The following is a 19,284-nucleotide window of genomic DNA, read 5'->3' on the forward strand; positions in this document are numbered from 1 at the left end:
CATGTGCTAGTCTAATATTCATGTCTGTCCATACATGAACTCTAACTAGGAAAAACTTTAGAATAACCATACAAGTAAAAGTGTCACAAATAATTCACATAATTAACAATCAATACAAGTTTCCATTCATGAATATTCAATGAACATATAATACATCGTGGATACAACGAAATATGATCATCTCTCTGATTACCTCTAGGGCATATTTCTAACAGTCTCCCACTTGCACTAGAGTCTAATCTAGAAGATATCTAATACCCATAGCTCTTGTGTACGCTTCATGCATAGGCTGTGGAAGAGGCTTTGTCAAAGGATCAACAACATTCAAATCTGTGTGTATCTTGCATATCTTGATCTCACCCCGTTTGATGAACTCTCGTATGAGGTGAACTTCCGCAGCATATGTTTGTTCTTCTAGTGATTCTTTGGCTCCTTAGCCTACGCTATTGCCCCATTGTTGTCACAGTAGAGGTTCAATGGGCTGGACGCATTCGGAAACACACCAAGCTCAATGAGGAACTTCCTCATCCAAACACCTTCCTTTGCAGCTTCAAAGCTGCAATGTACTTGGCTTCCGTTGTAGAATCAGCCATGGTATTCTTCTTGGAACTTTTCCAACTTACAGCACCACCATTCAATGTGAACAGAAATCCTGATTGCGACTTTGAATCATCTTTGTCGGTTTGGAAGCTAGCATCAGTGAAACCCGTTACAGTGAGCTCCTCCTCACCTCCATAGACTAGGAACACATCTTTAGTCCTTCTGAAGTACTTAAGAAAGTTTTTCACCGCTGTCTAGTGACTCTTACCTGGTTCAGACTGGTACCTGCTCGTAGCACTTAGAGCATATGAGACATTTGGGTGTGTACTTATCATCGCATACATGATAGATCCAATTGCCAAAGCATGTGGAACCTTGCTCATGCCATCCAGCTCATCAGTCATCGAAGGACACAAAGTCTTGCTAAGATCTATACCATATGACATAGGCAAGAACCCTTTCTTTTATTGTTCCATGCTGAAACATTTCAACACCTTGTCAATGTAAGTATCTTGGCTTAATCCAATAAGCCTTCTCGATCTATCTTTATAGATTCTTATGCCCAGAATGTATGCGGCTTCCCCTAAGTCCTTCATAGAAAAACTATTTTTTAGTGAAGTCTTTACGGATTCCAGCATAGGAATATCATTTCCAACCAGTAATATGTCATCTACATATAGGATCAGAAATGCAACAGAGCTCCCACTTTCCTTCTTGTAAACACAAGCTTCTTCTTCGTTCTGAAGAAAATCAAACCCTTTGATTACTTCATCAAAACAAATATTCCAACTCCGAGATGCTTGCTTCAACCCATAAATGGATTTCTGAAGTTTGCATACCTTTCCAGCATTGGTCGGATCGATAAAACCTTTGGGCTATATCATTTACACGTCCTCATCTAGGTTTCCATTTAGTAAAGCTGTTTTGACATCCATCTGCCATATCTCATAATCAAAATACGTGGCTATTGCTAGAATGATCCGAATAGATTTAAGCATCACTACGGGAGCGAATGTCTCATCGTAGTCAACTCCTTGAACTTGTCTAAACCCTTTTGTGACAAGTAGAGCCTTATAGATGTGAACATTTCCATCCATATCTTTCTTCTTCTTATAGATCAATTTGCACTCTATGGCTTTAACACCATCAGGCGGGTCAACCAAGTTCCAAACTTGATTGTCTCCCATGGAGTCTATCTCGGATCTCATGGCACTCTGCCATTTCTTGGAATCTGGGTCCATCATCGCTTTTGCATGTGTCGCAGGCTCATCACTATCCAACAATAATATCTCACGCGCTGCATGAAGCCTTGCCGACCTTCGTGGCTGCGATGGTGCTTCTTTTGCCACGGGTATCTCGACTTGTTCTGCTACATTAGCATCACTTGTTGATTTTCAAACTCATTCTGAAACTCATGGCTCAAATACTCACCTCCTTGATCAGATTGCAAGGCCTTAATTTTCATGCCACGTTGATTTTCAACCTCATTCTGAAATTCCTTGAACTTTTCAAAGGTTTCAGACTTATGCTTCATCAAATAGACATAGCCATATCTACTTAAATCATTAGTGAAAGTTATGAAGTATTGGAATCCTCCTCTAGCCGCCGTGCTCATTAGTCCGCACACATCAGTATGTATGAGTTCCAGCAAGTCTGATGCTCTCTCAGGAAAACCTATGAATGGTGTCTTTGTCATCTTGCCTAGCAAACAAGCTTCACATGTCTTGTATGATTCAAAATCAAACGAAGTTAAAAGCCCATCCGAATGGAGCTTCTTCATGCGCTTCTCACTTATATGACCCAAATGACAATGCCACAGATAGGTAGGAGTCAAATCATTAGGCTGAAGCCTTTTAGCACTTACATTATAGATAGGTGAATCATCAAGATTTTAAACAAACAACCCATTCTTAATACACGCAAAAGCCACAAACATATCATTCTTAGAGATCACACAACCATTGTTTTCACTCACAAATAAATAACCATCCATCATCAAACATGAAGAAGATACAATGTTTCGACTCAAACTAGGAACAAAATAATAATTATTCAACTCCATAATAAATCCTGATGGGAGGTGGAGTTGCATCGTCCCGATGCTCAACGCAGCAACTCTTGCATTACTGCCCACGCGGAAATCAACTTCTCTTGCCACGCTTCTACTTCTTGTCAGCCCCTGCATCGAATTACAAATGTGAGCAACCAATCTGGTATCAAATACCCAAGAATTGACAAAAGAATCAGCAATCAAAATATCCATAGCATAAACAGTAAGGGTACCTGATTCGGAAGTACTCTTACTTCCGCGGGTCTTCAAAGAAGCTAAGTACACCTTGCAGTTTCTCTGCCAGTGACCCTTTTCATGATAGTGAAAGCACTCAGTGTCAGCAGCTAGTCCAGTTTTAGCCTTAGGATCTGGGTTCGGCGTGGGGTTCTCAACCTTAGCCATGCCCTTCTTCTTCTTCTTCCAAGAAGTACCCTTCTTCTTGAAGTTAGGCTTGTTCTGGACCACCATCACATAGTCGCCGCCTGTGCTCTTCTTGATGTCACTTTCTGCTGTCTTGAGCATGCCGCATAGGTCATTCAAGCCCTTTTTAGCCCCATGCACGTGGTAGTTCGAGATGAAGTTCCCATAGCTCGGCGGTAAACATGCAAGAATGAAATTAGTGGCCAACTCTTGGCCGAGTGGGAAGCCCAGCTTCTCCAACCTCTGTGTGTAACCAACCATCTTGATCACATGCGGCCACACTATTGCGCCCTCTACTAGCTTGCTCTCAACAAAGGCCTTGGATACATTGAACCTTTTAGTCCTGACCTGTGTTTGCAACATGTCCTGAAGTGCCATGATCATATCGTGCGCCTCATGGTTTCTCTCAAACTGCATCTGCAGCTCGGGTTCCATGCAAGCAAGCATAAGGCAACTCACTTCAAGATTGTTGTCACATGCTTTCTTGTAAGCATTCTTGACAGTAGCAGTTGCATCATCAGCAGGCTCTTTTGGTAATGGGGCATCCAAAATGTCTTCCATTTTCTCAGCCCTGAGAACAATTCTCAGGTTACAGATCCAATCCGTATAGTTAGTCCCATTCAACTTATCCTTCTCAAGGATCGAACGCAAAGTAAAAGATGTGGTGGTGCTAGGTGCCATTGATCTACAACAAAATAATAATGCAAAATACTAAGACAAATGTATCCATGATAGAGTAAATCACATTAAACATTTAACATAATCTACTCCCACTAAAATCAATATCCCTCCATTGATACTTAGTGATTCAAGACCCACAACTATCAAGTCGTCTAGTGAGCTTTAGCATCACCGCTAGAAGACAAGTAGATCGGTAAGCAACTCTCTGCTAATCATATCACATATGACTCTTGTTGTTGGGTGACATCTCTATGTCTCGGCTCCCAACCTTTGTGCCCCAAGGTCCTTAACCATTAAGATGACCTTGCTTAAGCTTTCCAACCCTTTATGCGTGTAAGTATCCGATACAAACTCATCAAGTCAAGGAAAACTAGTGGCACCCTAAATTCATAGACCCACCACTAATTGTACAAGACACGCGATGGAGCAAGGTTTAGTTGGGAGGGCATTTAAACTTAAACATTGCGAGGGATTGACCGGTCTACTTCCACTGTATGCAAAAAAACACATTATCGCAAGTAGAAGTAAAATGATAAGCACGGCAAACACATAGTTGTGAATCAGTATGGCCCATATTCACATGGTGATCTCCATCTCCATAGAATCTATCTACCATGATGATCTCCATCTCCATGTTCCATGTGCACCATCCTCCAAGTGACGAGTCCTCCAAGAACTATAACTACCGAATTCTAGTTCCATTGTCGGATCGGATCATCACAGATTGGCATGTAGGCCATTACACAAATTGGCAATACATTTGGCTCCTGCCATATTGCATTACTCATGACACGTAGGTCATGAAAATTACATAAGGGCCATACCGATCACACATGATCCTGCAAACACAAGTTAGGCGCGACAACGTCTAAACTTTGAACGCCCGAAACTCCATCTTCCATGCTATTTTTGGGAAATCTAATTTTAGCCAAAATGCTGAAGGGGTTGAATTTCATGAGTAAAACTTTCTGTAGATGAATTTTCATATAAAATTCACCTCAATCCGAGTTCATATGCAAAAGTTATGGCTATTTTACCAAATAGCATGTTTCTGCAACTTTCTCAACCCGATAGCAGATCCAATCTGCCACCCTAAGCATCATATGCATCTAGTGATTCATCCTAGGTTTCGATTCGACCAATCTCATTGATCTCCGCCTGCTTTGACTAGGTTTATGTGTATCACTTAACTCCGATGGCGGATATCCGACCGGTAGGAGTATATCGTTACACGACCATCGTAGCGAGGACACGAAATAGGATTAGGGTTTCAGCTACATTCACGCATATCTCCATATGCACACATCCGAACCTATAGCGAAGCAGCTACAGCTCTAATACTACTAAAGGGATATAAGGTGGGCTACGCTAGCAATAAACAAAAATTTCCACCACATAAACTAGGAAAACTGCTGTTATAGACCACGGAATTACCACTAGACGCGCGGGTGCGGAACTTCTACAGCGCGTCGGGGTAGTGCAGTCCATCGCTGGCAATGCAGTTGCAAGACCTCCTCATGTGCGGCTCGTCCTCGTGCAGCACATGTAGCACCTCCAATGTATCCACACATACGGGGAAGAAGCATTGCACTTCAGATTGCTATGTCCTCGAGGACAACCGTGGGCACGGGCATGGGAACAGGCGACTGCCAGTATGCGTGAAATTAGGGTTAGCCCCTCCATACGCCCCCAACCCTTCTTTTATAGGCACCCACTAATTGGCTTCCTAACCGAGGCTCATTAGTGCACCTAAGCCTAGTATAGTTCAGATCATATCCTCATTAGGCTTCCAGGCCATTAAGTGTGTGACCCTATGGGCTCACACGCAAACAGACATGGTCCGAGTACTCCTACTCGACCAATAGTTGGCAGCGGCCTCTAGCAAGATGTGTCAACTCCTATGCGCGCGCAAAGATCATATCAGACGAGCAGTCACAATCTCATATACATGCTATTCCCTTTGCCTCATAATATTTGGTCTAGCTCCAAGCTGACCTCTCTTTCTCGATGCCGTGATCCAAAATCTTAGGTTAACACTTAACCCTAGCACGGCCAAGTATTTCTTGATCCGATCACTCGAGGGGCCCAGAGATATCTCTCTCAAGCAGAGAGGGGCAAATCCCATCTTGACTGACCATGTCTCATAGCATGCTTCTTTACAAACCCGAGAACCACCTTTATGACTACCTAGTTACGGAGTAGCGTTTGATGGCTCCTAAGCAGGTCGGTTCACATCTTGAGTATATGCAACAATCTCAGGTCTAAGGACACAGTGTACACATTGTGTAATGAGAAATCACTATTTCTCGAGTTGGGTCGGTCCAGCCTCGTACCATACATATACCCACATTATTAGTTTGACATCTCCATGTCTATGACTTGTGAAACACAGTCATCAACTAATACTTGTGCTAGTCTAATATTCATGTGTGTCCATACATGAACTCCGACTAGGAACAACTTTAGAATAACCATACAAGTAAAGAGTCTCACAAACAATTCACATAATTTTCAATCAATACAAGTTGCCTTTCATTGATATTCAATGAACACATAATACATCATGGATATAATGAAATATCATCATCTCTATGATTACCTCTAGGGCGTATTTCTAAAACTAATGCCACTCCAGAACAGAAGAGAAAGACTAGAAGCCATGATAAGAAGATCTTGGGCTTGAGAGTTTGATCCAAACAAGATGAAACCATCCATTTAAGAGTAGCAAAGTTTGGTTGAGCTTAGGGCTAGCTTATTGTAGGTAAAGTGAAGTCTTACGAGCTTGGTGAGCTCTTGGAGTTTGTGGGAGCCCTAAGAAGAGAAGATTGTATGCGGTTTGAAGCTCGTCGCTTCAGAGATGGAGAAGGAGCATTCTTTGTGAGGACTTGCTTCTTGGTGACGCAAGAGAGCTCAATCCTTAGTGGGTGTCCTCGATACCACGGGAAAAGATCCGGTTGTCTCGTGTCCCTCTCATTTACATTCAAGCGTTTATTTTTTGTTTTACTTGTTTTTATGTTTGCTTACTTGCTTATTGAGTAGGATCTTTACTTCCTAGTGTGCTCTCTTGACTAGGCAATATAATTGATAGTGTGATCTTTACTAAGCAATATGAGCATGTTAGTGTGTTTACCTACCTAGGATCATGTTGTTAGTGTGCTCTAGTTGATAGGTTCAAAATTCATAGATTGGGCAACACTAGTTGTAGGTTAAGAATTTGGTAGAAATTGAAAAAGACCCGATTCATCCTCTTCTTGGGCCACGATCCTTTCAGAAGTCAAATAAAAACAAAATTTATGTTAAAACTATAAAGCTCGATGAGATAAAACTTTATAGATGACAATTTTTTTATTCAGATTGTTTACGGGCCCAAATATTTGTTTAATTTCTCATATCTAATTCTAAAAATGAATATTTGATCTTATTTCGAATGACCTTCAATCAAGATGAACTCTATACCAAAGTTGTTGAGCTCGGTGAGATCTAAAACTTTATATTTGACAAATTTTTTATTTTAGGATAAAAAGAAATAGTATTGTTTATATAGGTAAGATGTGTTGTGCAGGTGCGACGCGACGGTTTGGAATGTATGTGTTAACTAAGAGGCCTTGTATGCGTGGATTGGAACGTCTTAGGTTCAAATCCTATACACCACATGATTGGATGCTTACAAAAATTTTAAAATATAAATTTTTGTTTTATTATACTGACTGGTGGTGCTTATTAAGCCGTCTAGCCAAGTGCGTGCCAAAACCATTAGCACAAATACGTTTTAACCACTAGCGCAAATCATTTTTCTAGTAGTGTAGCCAAGGGCAAAACTTGTGTTTGCCATCAGCACGTGCACGCCCAATTGACTTTCTCTCTCAAAAGGAATTGTAGGTGCTAGGGGCGGATGCATTAGAGGTGCATGGGTGTATAGATATACAACCAATAAATTTGACAAAAAAAATTCAGTTTGTATGTACATACATGTAGGTGTACATGTAACTGGATCAAATTGTATCTATTTAAGCCCAAACAAAAGAAATAAGCCTGCTTTCTTGGCCTGCTGCCTCATTTTCTTTTTGACAGAAGGAATCCCCGCTTTATTTCTAGAAACAAAGCATAATGATTTTCAGCCTTTTCAGCTGTTTCAGTTCAGAGCAGCGTATTCGAAGCGCGCCCGCTAAGTTCAGCAGAGATTACAAACTCAGGAATGAAAAAGTTCGCAACGCCAATCGGCGGAATAGGTATGGTAGAAGCCGATCGATCACCAGTCTCCGTCAGAGGTACATTTGTGAAGGGCACTCCCCCAGGAAATGCTTCCAAACTTGGCGTATTCCCCACCGACGAACTCCAGCCGTGCGAGCTCTCCTGTCTTGCTCCCATCAAGCGTAGGGGCAACTCTGTTGGCCCAGCTCACAATCTAACTAAATACTCACTCACTTGGCTCCACCGAGAAGACGATGGACACAAGAGAATTATATGGCACTGCACACCAGCACCCAGCCCACATCACTTGTATTTTACTTCAAACACACAAGCATGTACAGACTCTAGACACCATACTGAAGCTCTACGACACACGCACTAGCACCTTGCTTCTCTTTTTTTTACTCGCACACACGCTGTAGGATTAAATAGCACACACACTGTGCCACACACCACCCACGCACGCACGCACAGCACGCTAGCACTAACCACACGTCCTCACATCTCTGGCCGCACGAACCGGATAAAGCTGATGACCACGTTCTGCATGCAGGATTTCGAGGTGATCATCACTAATCCTACTTGACCAACTAAGCACCTTCTTGGCCCTGAAGAATAGTACCACCAACACTCACCTGCATGCACAACACTCTCCACTCCACGAAGATCCTGAGGCTCCTCTCGTGCACACCTGGTCCAGCGCACCTCCTCAACATGCACTAAGCCATGCCGGCAGCAGATCACCGCATCCGTAGTCTCGCAGCACACCCTGCTGTTCTACACGCATACTGGACGTGCACACTAACACACATACGGCTGCACGACTCAGCCGAACATACTAACACAAAAAACACACACTTAACTCACAAACACTAAACTAATCAAGATTAACTCTAACGATCACCCCCCTAATCTTGATTGCCTTAATTTCTTCACCTCCACCCGTGCTTCACAGCAACGTTGGCTCGTCGTCCGCCACGGCGAGTTGCGCCACACCCTTGGTCATCTTCTTCACACCCTCACACGATTGAGGGTGTGAACAAACGCCTCTCTACATTGACCGACAGGGTTCAACGTCTTGAAGTCAACCCTTCCAAGAACAAAGACGACGATGATGACTGGCTAGAGGACGATGATGAAATCATTTTTGGGTCTGATGGCGAGCCTGATATGGCTAAGACTCGTGCGGAGAAGGTCCATCGTCAACGTCTTCGCAAGAATAAAACAGGTATGGGAGGAATCAAACATTGGCGCACTACAGGTAATGATGATCCTTATGCCAAAGTCAAATTTACCATACCTTCTTTCCATGGTCGTTATGATGCAGAGGAATACTTAGATTGGGAGATGACTATTGAACAAAAATTTGCTTCCCATCCTGTTCCTGACCAACATAGGGTTAGACAAGCCACTAGTGAATTTAAAGATTTTGCTATAATCTGGTGGTAAGAATGTGCTCAATTAAATATACAACCTGATTCATGGGACGCGCTTAAGATCGCAATGCGTAATCGTTTTGTTCCAGCATCTTATAAGCGTGATATGCGTAAGAAATTACAACGTTTAGATCAGGGTGATATGTCTGTTCAGGAGTATTATGCAGAGCTTCAAAAGGGCATGGTTCGATGTGGTGTAGTTGAGGATGCTAAGGATAAAGTGTGTCGTTTTTATGGTGGTTTGAAACGTGAAATTCAGGACATTGTTGACTATAAATCTTTTACTACCACCAACCAGTTGTTCCAGCTTGCTATGCTTGCAGAAAAAGAATTGCAGGGACGACAACAACAGCAGCAACCACCTCAGAGCAGGAGCACCTCCAACAGATCCTACATGCCCAAGTCTTTTACTCCCAAAGGTGCTTCCACGGCGGTGTCACCAACTCCAGCAACCACGCCTGCCGATGGTAAGTCTCGTGTGCAGGAACCGACCAAGAGTGCCTCACCAGCAGCGCGCTCTTCCTTTGGCATTCAGTGCCATCGTTGTTAGGGCTTTGGCCATGTGATTCGAGAATGCCCAAGCAAGCGGACATACATTGCCACTGATGATGGTGGCTACATCAGTACTTCGGATGCTGAGGACGACACTGAGGATGACCCACCTTCTAATAAGGGTCTTTCATTGAGTGCGGGTGATGCGGGCACTCAACAGATTTGTATTGTCCACCGTGTCCTCGGTACACAATTGGGACAAGCAGACAAGATGCAACGCCATAATTTGTTCCAGATTTTATTTGTGATCACGATCGGCGTGCACGTGTCATCATTGATGGAGGCAGCTGCAACAACCTGGTTAGTGCTGATTTGGTCCAGAAGTTGGGTTTAGCCACACGTCCTCATAAACATCCTTACTATGTTCAGTGGCTAAACCACTCGGGTAAGGTTAAGGTAAATCAAACTGCACGGGTGCATTTTTCTCTTGGTCCATATTCTGATTATGCAGATTGTGATGTGGTACCCATGGACGCCTATTCGCTTTTGTTAGGTCATCCATGGGAATTTGATAATGATGCTGTCCACCATGGTAGAAGTAACACATAGACACTTATGTATAAGGGCTAGAAAATCACTTTGCACCCAATGACCACTACTGAAATTGTACAAGCTGATAAAGAACGACTTGCTTCACCTGATGTTGCTGCCCCAGTTGCAACCCAGGCCGCTATTAAACTGAAAACTCATAATATGCTTGTAACCAAATCTAATCTATATGATATGGATGTTTCTACTGTGTGCTATGCTTTGATATGTAAGGATGCTTTATTTCCTATTCGTGATATAGCTAGCACTTTGCCTCCTGCGGTCGCTGACATTTTGCAGGCGTATGAGGATGTGTTTCCAAATGAGCTCCCATCGGAGTTGCCACCTTTGAGAGGTATTGAGCACCAAATTGATTTGATTCCGGGAGCATCTTTGCCCAACCGAGCAGCATACAGGACCAATCCTGAGGAGCAGCATACAGGACCAATCCCGAGGAGACTAAAGAGATTCAGCGACAAGTCCAAGAGCTTTTAGACCGTGGGTATGTGCGTGAGAGCCTTAGTCCTTGTTATGTACCTGTGCTTTTGGTTCCTAAGAAAGATGGTACATGGCGCATGTGTGTAGATTGTAGAGCCATTAACAACATAACTATTCGATACCGTCATCCTATACCTCGGTTAGATGATATGCTTGATGAGTTAAGTGGCGCTATAATTTTTACAAAGATTGATTTGCGTAGTGGATACCACCAGATTGGCATGAAGTTGGGTGATGAATGGAAAACTGCTTTTTAAGATAAAATTTGGTTTATATGAGTGGTTAGTGATGCCTTTTGATTTAACTAATGCACCTAGCACTTTCATACGTTTGATGAATGAGGTTTTACGTGCTTTCATTGGTAAATTTATGGTGGTTTATTTTGATGATATCTTGATATATAGCAAGTCACATGAGGAACATTTGGATCATCTACGTGCTTGGAATAAATATGTGATGAATGATGTGTATTTGTTTAGAGCTAACCGCCTATGCATTCCAGTTGGATCCATTCGTCTTCTCTTGTTGCAGGAAGCACATGGTGGAGGTTTGATGGGCCACTTTGGGGCCACAAAGACGTTGGATGTGTTGGCCAACCATTTCTTTTGGCCATAGATGAGGTGAGATGTTCAGAGGTTCGTGAGTCGCTGCACTACATATCAAAAGGCTAAGTCACACTTGAATCCACATGGTTTGTATATGCCTCTTCCTGTTCCTTCTATTCCTTGGACGGATATTTCTATGGATTTTGTATTAGGATTGTCTAGGACTAAGAGGGGGAGAGATAGCGTTTTTGTTGTGGTGGATCGGTTTTCTAAAATGGCATATTTTATACCATGTCATAAAAGTGATGATGCTATTCATATTGCTGACCTCTTTTTCCAAGAGATTGTATGCTTGCATGGTATGCCTTCTACTATTGTTTCAGATCGTGATGCGAAGTTTTTGAGTCACTTCTGGCGTACTTTGTGGAACAAGTTGGGTACAAAATTATTATTATTTACCACTTGTCATCCGCAAACTGATGGACAAACGGAGGTGGTGAACCGTACCTTGGGGACCATGTTGAGGGCTGTTTTAAAGAAGAATTTGAAGATGTGCGAAGAATGTTTGCCTCATGTGGAGTTTGCATACAATCGGTCAACACATTCTACCACCAAGGTAAGTCCTTTTCAGGTAGTGTATGGTTTTAACCCCCGCACTCCTATTGATATTTTATCTTTGCCTACTAGTGAGCAAATTCATAGTGAGGCTAAACAACATGCTGAATTTATATTGAAAATACATGAAACAACTAAGCAAAATATTGAAAAGATGACTGAAAAATATAGAGTTGCTGGTAGCAAAGGTAAGAAAGAATTAAAGCTTGAACCGAGTGATCTAGTGTGGTTGCACTTGAGAAAAGAACGTTTTCCAGATTTGAGGAAGTCTAAGTTAATGCCAAGAGTTGATGGTCCATTCAAAATACTTGAGAAAATTGAGAAAATTAATGATAATGCATACAAACTTGAGTTGCCTCCCGAGTTCGGGGTTAGTCCCACCTTTAACATTTCAGATTTGAAACCTTACTTAGGAGAAGAGGATGTGCTTGAGTCGAGGACGACTCCGATTCAAGAGGGGGAGGATGATGAGGACATCACTCCTATGGATATACAAGAGGTTCCTCCGCTGGACATTCAAACCATTCAAGGTCCAATCACAAGAGCTCGCGCGCGACAATTAAATTTAGAGGTGAGCTCGCTCCTAAGCGTTTCTATTAATAATTATGAGAATGGTTTGCTACCTAATTTTTATAATGTGATTAGGAACCAAGGAGAGGTCCAAGGAACATATGGAGAGGAGCATGGAGGTGTGGACGAACAGTAAGGGCCGCCAAGCCATATGGAGGCCCAATCCAATTTAACTTCGAGTCCACCTTGGAGTCCAAGAGCAGCCTGATGTAAATTGGACGCCCAGGCCACATCCAAAGTCCGAATTTGACAATCCACATATGGAACGAAAGCTAATTTCATGGAGCTTCTATTGGCGTTGGTTTCAGGCCCAAACTCATTCTGAGTCGTCAGGAATTGTCCGAGGAAGTTGGCATCCAGAATCTGTCCCGGTGCTGCGACATCGTAATTTGGCCTTTGGGCTGTGTATCTTCGTTGAGCCCATTAGGGGCGTGTCCAAGGGGAAGCCACGCCCCTATTCCCTATATCTCAGTAGCCGCCACCCTCATTAGGGTTCGGGTTTTGCTTTAGATCAATCTGTCTTTGAACAGTTGCCGTCTTTCGGTTTGTAGAACCCCAACTTTCGAGCTTAATCATTCATCTGCAGTTGTCACTTCAATTTGAGTGCTGCGTTTCTTTCGAGTTCTTGCTTGTGTTCTTCGTTTCGCAGGCAGGGATTAGCCTTCTCGGCGAGGTCAACCGGATTGTGACCACGGTTGATAACCAGAGGAGTTGTGGTGCTAATATTGCGGGGTTCGAGTTGCTGACTTGAAGCCGGATCGGTGTGTCGCATTCCGACCAAAACGAGTTATCCTTCACCTGACGGGAGATCGGGCACCCCCGTTCATATCAGAGGGGAGACAAAGGATCCCCCTGCCTTAAGCCTTTGCCAACAGCAAAATAAGGATTATTCTTAACATTTAATCTAACACAAACAGAACCACCTTGGGTTAACTTGAGAATCCAAGAAACCCATTTAGCACTAAAGCCCCTGGATTGGAGGACCTCCATAAGGAAGCTCCAATCAACTCTATCATAAGCTTTCTCATAATCTAACTTCAGAATTATACCTGGCTCTTTTTTCCTAGCAATTTCATGAATAATTTCATGAGCTGCTACTACACTCTCCAAGATATATCTGCATTTTATGAAGGCTGTTTGATTAGGGGAAACCAACCTATCAATAATCTTAATTAGCCTATTGTTTAGAGCTTTGCTAAAAATTTTGAAGCTACAGTTGATCAGAGCTATAGGTCTGAATTTCTTCATTCCAGTAGCGTTTTCCTCTTTAGGGATAAGCGTGAGCATGACATAGTTGAGTCTATTAATATCTAGTTCATTTCTCTCAAAGGCATTTACCAAGGCCATGAAGTCAGATTTGATTAAGTCCCAAAATTTCTGATAGAACAGAAAAGGGAAACCATCTGGGCCTGGTGCCCCGTCAGCATATGAGCAAAAAATGGTTGTTTTAATTTCCACTTCAGAGAGGGGGGCATCCAGTAGTTCATTTTCCTTAGCTGACACCATCTCATCACCCTCCCAAAAGGAGTCCTCGAGATGAATGTCAAGTTTCTTCTCATAACCAAAAAGCTTTTTATAAAAGTTGGTGGCTCCAGCATACTTTTATTGTCTGTACAATCCCCCTCAGGGCCTTGAAGGGCACTAATGTTTTTCTTCCTTTTCCTTTGATTAGCTAAGGCTTGGAAATAGGATGTATTTTGGTCTCCTCTTATAAACCTATCTCTAGATCTTTGTTTAGCCTTAATTTCCTCCATCTGCCAGATATGTTCTAACTCTTGCTTGACCTCCTGCATCCTTGCTTTCTCATTTTCTTCTAAACTGCTTTCTTCAGAGAAAACATCTAAGACATCAAACTCCTCAAGGAGAGCTTGTTTTTTTCTTCTCAGGTCAGCATTGATGTTTAAGGACCAACCTTTTAATTTTCTTCTTCGAGATCTCAGCTTATACTGCCAGACATCTAGGGCATCTGTGTAGTGGCAAGGAGACTCACAGACATTTTTAACAATATCATGGAAGTCATCCTGTTCTAACCACCATTTTTCAAAACGAAAAAGGAAAGGTTTCTTTTCCTGGCTAATGCCAAAATTGACCACTAAAGGGACATGATCACTTCCTAGCCTAGAAGCCCCTTTAACATTAATCATAGGATAATGGGCTTCAAAGTCTGTGGTAGCAAAGACTCTATCCAAAACAGCCATAATTGGCTGTTCTTGGTTGTTGGTCCAGGTGTAGGACCTATTGGGGTTCTTAAGTTCAATCAAACACCAGTGGTTAATCCAGTCATTAAAGGAATCAGACCAATGGTAATTAATATTATCATTATTCTTTTCAGCAGCATTTATAATCAGATTAAAATCACCCCCAAGTAAGGTGGGGCCATCCCATTCTACCATCACATTTTGTAATTCCTCAAGGAATTCCTATTTATGTTCATCATAGGCTGAACCATAGACAGAGATCAGCCTCCAGGAAAAATTATCCCTAGAGTTAGAAATAAAAGCAGAAATACAGAACTGTTTAATGTCCGATCTTAAAATGTTAAATTTGGATTTCCTAAGCCCTACTAGGACACCTCCAGCAGTGCCACAAGCAGGTAGGAAGTTCCAGGAAAACTGATCACCAAAACAGTTAAAGAAGGATTGGTGGAAAGCATCTTTCTTTGTTTCGTGAATACCAACAAAGTCTAGTGAATTGTTGTCAATAAAAATTTTCAAGCACTCTAACCTGCCTGTTTTATTCAGGCTCCTAATGTTCCAAAATGCTCCTATCATCATTCACATTTTTTTCTTTATTAGCATCAATGCTTTTTTGAACTATTTGAGACCAGGTCTCCTTTCTTAATTGTATCTGTAGACTAGTGTCCTCAGCCACCTGGGTAGTAGGACAGGTGTTAACACCAGCAGCAGGTAATTCAACTTCCAGATTAAAAGGCAGAGCAATTTTTGGATAGTCTTCTTTAAATTGATTGCTTCTATCATTTTCATCTTTCCTTATGCAGTTAATAATGGAGAGAATAGCATTGGTATCATTACCCAAGGAAACACCAACATTGCTAGCAATCTGAGATAAATATTGGGGATCAAGGGCAGCAAAGGAGTTACCTGTTCCCTTAGTAGGGGCTTCCAGGTTCTTGTAGCTTTTGAATTTAACAGCTTTCTGGATAATAGTCCTGTTGTCTCCAGTGTTCCTCCTCGGTCTATCCACCAACAGCTGAGGTCCCCATTTCTGCTTCTTTGTTTTAACTTGTGGGCCCTGTTTCTGAATGACCTTCTCTTGTGTAGTAAGCACATTCCTCCAGCTCATTTAAGAGGTTTCTTTTTGTAGCAGACAGCAAGGATAAGTCTATGCTCATTCTTTCTGCCTTACTTTAATCTTCTGGTTCACTAAAATCATCCATTTCCATCTCTCTCAAGAGCCTGGCACATTCCAGCTAATCAAATTCTGTATGAGCCAATTGCCTGAACTGATCCCATCTGGAGTGACTCTCTGAATCTGTGCTCTGAGCAACAGCTATGACCTTCTCAGGCATAGGGAGGTCTTTAGCCACAGGGTTATCAGTCAGGACAGCTGGGGTCTTCTTCAAAGCAGAATCCCCACATAACGTGTCATGCCATCCCTCAACTGGGAAGCCTGTAAAGAATCTTGATGGCTGGCTGTGATGCAAGGGACAGTTTTAGCTTTCAGTTTAGAGTCACCTTGCTGAGATCCACCACTTGATTCAGTTTTGTTCTTGGGGGTATTGTGGGAGGCACCATCAGTATCCATATGATTTTCCTTATCAGGATCTTCATCTAAGTCATCAGCTGCATCATCATCATCTCCTTTGTCCTGATCATCAGGGTTGCCATTACCTTTCTGCAGCATCTGCTCACCCTCCACCACAAAAGAAATACTATAGAGTTTTTTCAAACATTCTTTCAGCAGGAATTTTAGAGGGGTCCCTGCAAGCCAACTTAACTCTCACGACTTCATAGAAGGACTTAAAGATTGTAGGCCAATCAACATCCAGCATCAGACCAAAACCTGAAGTAATCTGGTCAAAGCCTTTCCAATCACACCATCTAGGGGGTATGCTCCTAATCTGTATCCAGACTTCTTGAAGTTCCTCAAGAGGGTCAGTTTCACCTATCCATTCCAAGACCTCTACCTGAACACCAGTTTTTCTCAACCCAAAAGAGGGATAATTCTTAATGTCTGAGATCTTCTTATGAGGGGGAAATCTGACCAAAAAATTCCCTGGCTCTCTAATCTGGAATGGCCAATCCCTGCAGTAAATGTCAGCTAATTCTTTCTCCAGCTCCACAAGGGTAATCTGACCAGTTAAGACTCTCACAACACCGCAGTTGGACAGGTTAAGCCATTGGCTAGGACTTTTTTCATCAACCTTCAAGTGGTAGAAGCCCAAACCCAAACTAGCACTGCCATAATAGGATGCCGCAGGGAGTGGTTGATTCCAGCGAGGGCACACATCCATATGGTGCCCAGGAACAGCACATATGAAACAGACCTTGGGTTTGCCACATATGCCAAAGAAGTGACCAGGCTCTCTGCAAAGAGCGATACCTGGCATCAATGATCGGAGGAGCATCCCCAGACCCACCTTCCTGCTGAGCTCTTTTACTTTGTTGCTGAAGAGGTGGGCGCCCTTGATGACCTCTCTGATTTTGACTCTGCTGGGATCTCCCCCCTTGTGCCTGTGGTTGCGGCTGGCTTGGGCGTGGCGGTAGTTGCTGCTGCTGCTGTTGTCGCACCGGAGGGGGATCACGGCAGATTGGCCGCGCCGGTTGGGGTGCAGTGGAGGTCTTTCCGGCTGCCAGACCCATCTCCCTCGCTCTTCCGCCATCTTCCTATTCACCACCTCCGCGTAGGACTCCCGCTAATTAGAACTCCCACAGATATCACGCGAGAAGCTGATGCGAGTTGGTTTGCCTGCAATCCGATCCGAATTCCTGACCGGGTAGCACTCTTCGAGAGTGATTCTCCTCTCTCTCACCAAATCCTTCCTTACCCAAGCGAGGAAGCCATCCGAACCTGGAACGCTAGGTTGGAGGCGGCGGGGGAAGGAGGAGGGGATCGCCCAAAGCTTGCCGGAGGAGGACTCGATCTCTTCCTCAGGGTGGATAGCCACCTCGACCCCAGGATCCTCAGTTGCCCCACAGGATCGCTCGCCAAGTGTCCCCTTCCATGTGGGAACATCTGAGGAAGTCGCACGCCCACTGGAAGGTGGGGGCATGTCGTTTGAAAGCAGCAGATTCCTTTCCCCCTAGCGGTGGGGGGAGGGAGGCGGAGCACGCGAGGGAGGAGGGGGGAATCTCGTTTAGCCTGTCTCCAGCGGGAGAGTCTAAACCGTTATCTACCCTGTATATAGAGAAGATTTCGTTCTCTATATCCTCCAGCAGCGTTCTCTAAATGGTCTTCTAAAATAGAGAACGCTACACGTTTCCTCTATATATAGAGATTCTCTCTCCTGTTCTCTATTTTTTCTTTACGTTTTAAACACTGGATTAAATAAAAATAAAATATGTCCATAGCATTTGAGGTATGATAAATACGTACGTATAAAAATTTGGAACAAAATACATTTCTAATATAGAGTTTAATGTATAGAGAACGAGATTTAGAGAACGTTGTTGGAGAGAAATAAGATATAGAGGAAAGAATCTTGCAGAGAAGTCTGTAAACGACGGATATAAAGAAGGATATAGAGAACAATGGTTGGAGATAGCCTTAGGGCACTGAACGAGGCGGCGCCGCCACGGCATCGCCTTTGTGGTCGCCCCCTCAGCTCTCATCGTCCTTCGTGTCTGCTGCCTCATGACCCAATCAACACTTCCACCTTCCACAAATCCCGTTATTTCAGCGCCTGCTTAGGGTGTGTTTGGTTCTGCTTTTGCACCCTACTTCTGCTGTGAAAAAGTAGAAGCCAAACCAAACAACATGCTTGTGTCGCAACTTTTGCCACCGCAACCTGCTTCCGCAGGTGGAAATCGCGAAGCAGGCGGCCACATGCTTCCGCTGCGTTGGGGGCGATCGAAAGTCGGTAAAATTACCCACTGCCACTCGTTACACACGTACCGATTCGTTTCTTTTTCCTTATCCCTTCGTTCTTCCCCTTCTCCACCCCGACGCCGCCACTGCCCCCGGCGCCGCCCTCCCCCCGCGCTGCCCCGCCCCCGGCGCCGCCCTCTCCCCCGCGCCGCCCCCCCCCCCCCCGGCGCGGCCCCCCGGCTACCCCCCGGCGCTGCCCCTCCCCCCTGGCGCCGTCCTCCCCCCCCCCCGGGCGCTGCCCCGCCCCCGGCGCGGCCCCGCCCCAGGAGCCGCCCTCTCCCCCGCGCGGCCCCGCCCCCGGCGCGTTCCCTGCCCCCGGCACCCCCCCCGGCACGTTCCCCGCCCCTGGCGCCGCCCTCCCCCCCCCCCCCCCCCCCGCCCCCCGCCCTCGGCAAGGTATTTGTCACTGGATGAGAATCATATGAATCCAAACTTTGTAGATCTAATGTGCCACATCCATGACATGGGTTACTTTTTTAGGAATGTACCACATGCTTTTTTTTCTTTAATGAGTGTACAGACAGCATGCTTTTAGCATGATGCATTTTAAAGAAATGTGCCTGTCTTTTTAGCATGGTGGCACTGGGATCATTATTTTACGAAACATGAA

General features: G+C 44.0%; 1 protein-coding gene across 4 annotated transcripts; it reads right to left on the minus strand.

The window, feature by feature from the left end:
• Positions 1-7,679: 7,679 nt before the first annotated feature.
• Positions 7,680-17,867, minus strand: LOC112896951. 4 transcript variants are annotated; one of them, XM_025965085.1, is made up of 3 exons: positions 15,728-17,859; positions 9,183-9,266; positions 7,680-9,091 (listed from the first exon to the last, which is right to left on the minus strand). In XM_025965085.1, the coding sequence occupies exon 1, from the start codon at positions 17,467-17,469 to the stop codon at positions 16,519-16,521; it is 951 nt and encodes a 316-aa protein (XP_025820870.1). In that variant the 5' UTR covers positions 17,470-17,859; the 3' UTR covers positions 7,680-9,091; positions 9,183-9,266; positions 15,728-16,518. The 4 variants fall into 4 exon arrangements, with proteins under 4 accessions (XP_025820870.1, XP_025820871.1, XP_025820866.1 ...); XM_025965086.1 differs by having other exon boundaries at positions 7,680-8,425; positions 8,518-9,266; XM_025965081.1 differs by having other exon boundaries at positions 7,680-9,266.
• Between the last annotated feature and the right edge of the window lie 1,417 nt (positions 17,868-19,284).

This window comes from Panicum hallii, chromosome 6 (assembly GCF_002211085.1).
Source record: "Panicum hallii strain FIL2 chromosome 6, PHallii_v3.1, whole genome shotgun sequence".
Taxonomy (NCBI): Eukaryota; Viridiplantae; Streptophyta; class Magnoliopsida; order Poales; family Poaceae; genus Panicum; species Panicum hallii.